This window comes from Lissotriton helveticus, chromosome 12 (genome assembly GCF_964261635.1).
Source record: "Lissotriton helveticus chromosome 12, aLisHel1.1, whole genome shotgun sequence".
Taxonomy (NCBI): Eukaryota; Metazoa; Chordata; class Amphibia; order Caudata; family Salamandridae; genus Lissotriton; species Lissotriton helveticus.
In genome coordinates this window covers 543,044,149-543,050,148 of record NC_136073.1, presented here as the reverse complement: position 1 = coordinate 543,050,148, position 6,000 = coordinate 543,044,149, and the positions used below count along the sequence as shown (strand labels likewise).

Here is a 6,000-nt window from a genome sequence, read left to right as displayed (position 1 = left end):
ATGCCCGGCTTATACATATGGCAAAATAAATGTTTCCCAAGCAAAGAGATTTAAGAGTTCAGTAATCCCATAGAATATTGACTTGAAGTTACTCTTACTTTTTTGCATTTCAGTTCAAGGAAATACTCTAGTCTATGGAACTTTATGGACATTTTGTGCTCTTGGAGCTAGGAGACCTCTGACAGAAAAGGTATATGGCCTTTTCCAAAACTTGATAGCCAGGTGTCCGTTGGGCCATGTAGCCTCACTCACCACATGGTAACCTTTCTCCTTCCAGTTTTCCTAGTTACACAGAACAAAAGTTTCTTTGTAAAGAACATATTTTTCTGCACACAGCATACAACAAGGAGTTACAAAACAAATGTATGCACCATTATTTCTGAACAGTGTCACGTTTTTATTTAGAATGTAGAAAAATACACTCTTTGGCATAAAGTAAAGAAAATACATACATTTGAAATCGAGACTAGTGCGAAACACACTTATGTCTGTCACTGTGAAATAATTAATACCATTAGATCAGTTTGCATAAAAGCTGTACAAAAAAGTTTGGGAATTGTGAGAAAGAAGGATATGACAAAGTTGAACTCGTCTTTTTTTAACAAAGTATTTTATATACATTGGAATAAAATAATCCAGCTTTCCTGGTACTCATTGTCTGACGTATTGTTCAACTTTATTTCTGTGTTGTATTAGTAACAAATCTATAAAAACATCAAATATTCTTATAAGTATTCTGATGCTTTCCTCATAGCTGAATATTAAATACAGGATTAAACTCTTTAATACAATATGCAAGGGCAGCACTAAATGAAGATTCTCGGTGTGTTATGTGATTAAAGCAGAACTTGCACCTGAAAATAAAACAAATACACCCGATTATCCACCCGCCATCCACTCCTCCCAAAACCAGCTTTTTTCAGCGGTTCTGAAGGAACATGTACATTTGCTATTGTTCATAAATCTAGATGTTATGCCCTGCAGCATAAAAAAAGTTCCCCCTCAGCATTTTCTCTAGGTTTAGCGTTCAGTGCAAATAAATGAAAAATAATAGTTGTCCGCCATTCCTTAGTTGACAAATAATATTTGCTTCCTTTTTACTGTGTTTTTTTCACTGAAGTGATATTACTGCATTAATCTAAATTTGCACCAGAGTGTGCAGTAATCAGCATAGTTCAAAACACATGACAACAGGATGAAACTGGCAAAGGTAACAAGGGCATGTGAAACTATTGGTGAATGTGATAAGGAAGTTGCCAATCGGCCCACCCCTTTCGGCCAAATTTGAAAGGATGCATGCTCCCCTTGCCTCCCTTAAATGAAATATAATGAAAATGAAGTTGAGGCTCTGTCAAGACGGCACACAAGAAATATAGGGGACATCCTGTGTGGGCCTTTGTTTGCTTCCAGAAACTAGTATGCCTGTTTATTTATCTAGATCAAGACATTTTAACACAGTTATACTGTGGTCCATGGTACAATCAGTCCGACCCTTAGACTTTGGCCCTAACACCAAAGTTTGTGAATCAAGGAGTTTATCATACTCTGAGCTTTGCTTGAGATACTATTTTATAACAAGGACAACATTGCTTGTGTTATTAGGATATGTGATCCTGAAAACATTTGAACCTGGCATTCTAAGACACTTTGGTTTATAATGTAATTAACCAATGGACAGATGTATCAAGCTTTTTTGCATTTGCAAACAGCCCGATTCGCAAAATTGGACCAGTCGTAATCACAAAAAGGCAGTTTGACGTGTAAGAAACTCACATTGCGAACATTACCGAATTGCAGTTTGGGTTTGTGAGTACATACCGATTTGGGATTTGTTAGGGGTGTATTTAAGACATCTCTTCTAAATAATGAATCACAGTGGAATGTATCAATCTTTTGCGACTGAAATCCAGCCGCAAGACATTAATACTTTACTGACTATTGTAAGGTAGTGGTAAGGCATTCACAAATGGAAAGGGATATTCTAGGGACCTCTTCTCGTCTGTGAATGCTGAGAAACCATTTTTAAGACTATGCAGGTGTCCCCTGCAAAGTGCCTTATTAGTACAATGGTCGGTTTGGAAAAACAGAATGGACTTGGTAAAAGTTGGTGCACATTTTGTGACAACTGTTACCTACTCCATTCTTCATACATCTAGCTCCAGGTCTTCTTAAATTTGTATTAATATTTAGAACATCAAAAACATGTTTATATTGATATGCTTTTGCTTGTGCAAGGTACCGTTATACTTTCTTTAAGATAAATGGATATCTGAGTACTTTGAGGGATTCGTTTATGCACAATGAAACAGTTATCACACGAACCTAATTTGTGAATCGACAGGGCAGGAATACAAAGAATTGGTGGTTCTTTGTACAAAAACCAGGCAAGCTGGCAGCATGCTTTATGTATACACAATCTATCATGAGAACGTGGTGAATGTCAGAAGATGTCATTTTTGACATCTTAGAGCTTTGTTTTGGGTAGAAGGAGACACACATTTGATAACTTGGCTTATGCAAACAGTGGGCGTCATCCTGGCAATCTGGATTTATGTCAGGGTACTTAGAGGGTGAAATTAGTGATAAAAACTAAATAGGGCTAGACTGTCCATTAACCTCTTTTGGCAAATGTCCACAGGGGGACCAGCAGAATAATAACCCTTGGGGTTGCTTCTCTGAGCCATTACATGTGATGATCAGCTGTCCCTTCTCCCCCATCACGTGAAAGGATAACATACCAGAGACAATAAAGTACATTATGTTTCATTAACATGATTAAAGACAACAGTTTCTGATGAAATGTACAATGCTGCAACTCCTCTCTCCCAGAGCCATATGTATGAACAAAGGGATTGAAAGACTTATTTCTTTCCTCTAGGCAATTTTAGCAGAATGATTTTTACTATGGCGCATCTGGGGTGCAACATGTAGATGCATCCTCGCCTTGCTGCTGGTGGCATCTTTTGCCTGCTCCTGGAGCCAGGCTCTACAAGATGTTGGCCCATGCAAAAGGTCAGGCATCATGAGAGGTTGCTTTATGGTAGAAGTAAGCCAGCACTTTGGCAGATGGTAAGAATGTGGTAGGTTAATGCATCTTGAGGTTTGATTTCCGGTAGCAGGTAAGCCTCTACAGAGCCTGATTTATGATAGATATCAAGAATTAGCTTATGTTGGAAATATATAAATACGTTATTTTGCTAGAATTCAATCACATTTGAGGTTTAGCAGATAGCAGAAAGTGAGTCTATAAAAATATTTGTTTATGGAAGTAGCCAAGCATTCTGGGAGTTTGGTTTATTCAGGAACACAGGCATCCCAAGAGACTGGTTTGTGATAGAGACCAGATGCCAGGTGAACGTAGTTTACAAAAGCAGTTTGGCGTTCTTAATGTTTAGTTTATGTTGAGGCTAGGCATCTACAGATCGTGATTCATCTTGGAGGCCAGTAACACAGTTTCAAAGCTTGTCAAACACACTGACTGGCCTATGGTAAAACCCAAGTATCACAGGAGCTTTTTTGAGGGTAGAGGCTAGTCATTGATAGAGCTTGGGTTATAATAGCAGGAAGGCATCCTGAAAATGTGCCCTATTAAATGGAACCAGGTAATCCTCAAAGATGGTTTGTGGTGGAGGTCAAACATCAAATCAACTGGTATCTGAGAGAAGCCACTTATCATGAAAAATAGTATATGGAAGAAGCCAGCCCAGACATATGGTTTTGTGGAAGAGGCCTGGCATCCAGAGATCTCGGTTTGTGGTAGGTGACTGTCATCCAGAAAACGTGTGGTTGGGTTGCCCCCGAGGGAGGACATGTCAGCTTGATCTGCAGTAGAATAGGGATCTTCTGATAGTTTAATTTAGGGGTGAGGCTAGGTATCCAGACAGCTTGATTTATGTAATAGATCAAGACACAATTGTATGGGAGTGGCCATGCACGTTGAAACATGTGCTTATCTTAGAAGTTATGCCTTCTGAGAGTTTGGTTTATGGTTGAAGAAGGTTGACACCTGGACAACTTTGTTTGGAAACAATCTTCCAATCATTATTGCTAATAAAATATTTTCTTCAGAAGCTTAGTAGTCTACACGCCAACTTCAAATTCGCTATGACACGTTGAACCTCCTTGTCAAATGAATCCAAATAATGACGTTTGTAGACACTAACATTGGTACAGTAAGGCAGTTCTTGGTATCAGTCAGTGGTGGAAGGTGGTACAGTTTAGAAGACATACAGTTCTGAAATGGAGTCTATTAAAAACAAAAAAACTGAATGTAGGTAGTCGAGCGAAAAAATGTGCTGGAGACGGAAAGTTTGTGCTGCCAAAATCTGCAATCCACATATGCCTCTTCCTTATAGCATGTTTAGTTCAAGCATAATAACCAGGTTTAATAAAAGTGCAAAGGAGAGTGAAAAAGCCCCTGAGAAAAAAATGAACTATCAAAACTTTACAGAATAATATTCATATTAATTTGACTATCAAGCAGGACATTATTGCCAATATTGGTATGTTCTAGTGTATAATATAGCCCTATAGCCCGCTGCTGAGGGCTATACCGGTTGCTAAAGGCCATCAACCTGAGTAACAAGGGAGTGGGCCTTTAACAAACAGTGTAGCTTGAGGCAGAAGGACTATAAGGCTATTAGAACATTCCATCACCCCCTAAGAGTACAATATTCTACATTAAAAAGGCAGAAACATAAAGACAAATATTGAAATGTACGAGCAGAAGGTTTATACCAGCCTTTATAAACGAGTAGCGACTCCATTATCTTCAATGGAGCTCCCAATATTCCAATGTTCCAATACGAAATAAAGGTTGAAATCGCTTTGTTGCCCTTTTGGGGTGACCAAAATCCCCCCAATCTATGACATTTTTAATTTAAGCATTTGTGATTTTGAATGTAATGTAGTCAGGAGCAAATCATTGTTTTCTGGGCAGTTGTGAAATCATAAATACGATTTAACAGAATTAGCTAATAGAAGCACAGTAATACTGTCATACTACAAACAATATTAAGCTGTGAAAATGACATCAGAATGTGTTCACTCCTTGTTAACACAGTTATGATCCTGGGAACTAATGTCCTTTATCACTGAGAAGTTTCAAGTCATTCCCAATCCCTACTTTTCATATGACGTTTTGGATTTTGTACATTTTGTGGAAGAATCATCCTAATGAAAATACTTTATAGAGGACCATATATATCCTGGTTTTATCACATTGCATACAAATTAATAAAAAAAGACATTCATGTCTATTCAATACTCAAAGAGGTCAGATTGTTCCAAGCCATACAGATCTGCTAACATTTTAAATCTGGGGCCCCAATCATTTAAAACATCATAATCTATGTCTGAGTCCGAGGAGCCTGACTCCAAAGAGCTTAAAGAGTCCACAATAGATTCAGATCCCTCATATCCAAAAATATGCAGGGTGTCATAGGGGAGAACATCGCTATCATTGTCCGCCTCGTCCTTCTTCACCTCAATCATGAAGGCCATATCTCCATTTCTGGCAGGCTTTTTAACCTTGGCGTACAAGCATGGACCCGGCGCCATTTCCATCCGGGTCGTCATGACGTTCCTGCGAACAGAGTTGAGCACAGAGACGTCGTAGCTTGTGGTGTCCATTTCTCCACCACCCTCTTCGTCGTAGGTGACGAGCTGCTCATGAATTTCAGCCACATTCTTTCCCAAGATATTCACATCCTTCCTGTATCTCTGGCTCAGTATTATCAGCAGGGTGATCACTAAGGGAAAATGGTTGCTTAGTTAGTTGATACTGGATATGGCAAACAATTCTACATCTTCTGGCGTTGAATAGTAATTGAGGAAAACCATTTTCTACCAACATGAACACTCAGACCAATTATGTAGTAAATAGCACAAACTGAATTGTCTATTTGCCCTCAGATAATAGTGGTTACTTTTACCCAACTCAAAGGAACTTATTATACTTACATCAGAAATATATAAGGAAGAGTCGCCCCTGCTGGTATT

General features: G+C 38.6%; 1 protein-coding gene across 4 annotated transcripts in view; it reads right to left on the bottom strand.

Annotated features, from left to right (window-relative positions):
• Positions 1 to 373: 373 nt before the first annotated feature.
• CDH5 (cadherin 5) overlaps positions 374 to 6,000 on the bottom strand; it is a 243,126-nt gene continuing 237,499 nt past the window's right edge. For all 4 annotated transcript variants that reach the window (XM_078670396.1, XM_078670395.1, XM_078670394.1 and 1 more), the window contains exon 12: positions 374 to 5,750. In XM_078670396.1, the coding sequence (XP_078526522.1) occupies positions 5,260 to 5,750 (491 nt within the window). In that variant the 3' untranslated portion in view covers positions 374 to 5,259. The remainder of the gene's footprint in view (positions 5,751 to 6,000) is intronic.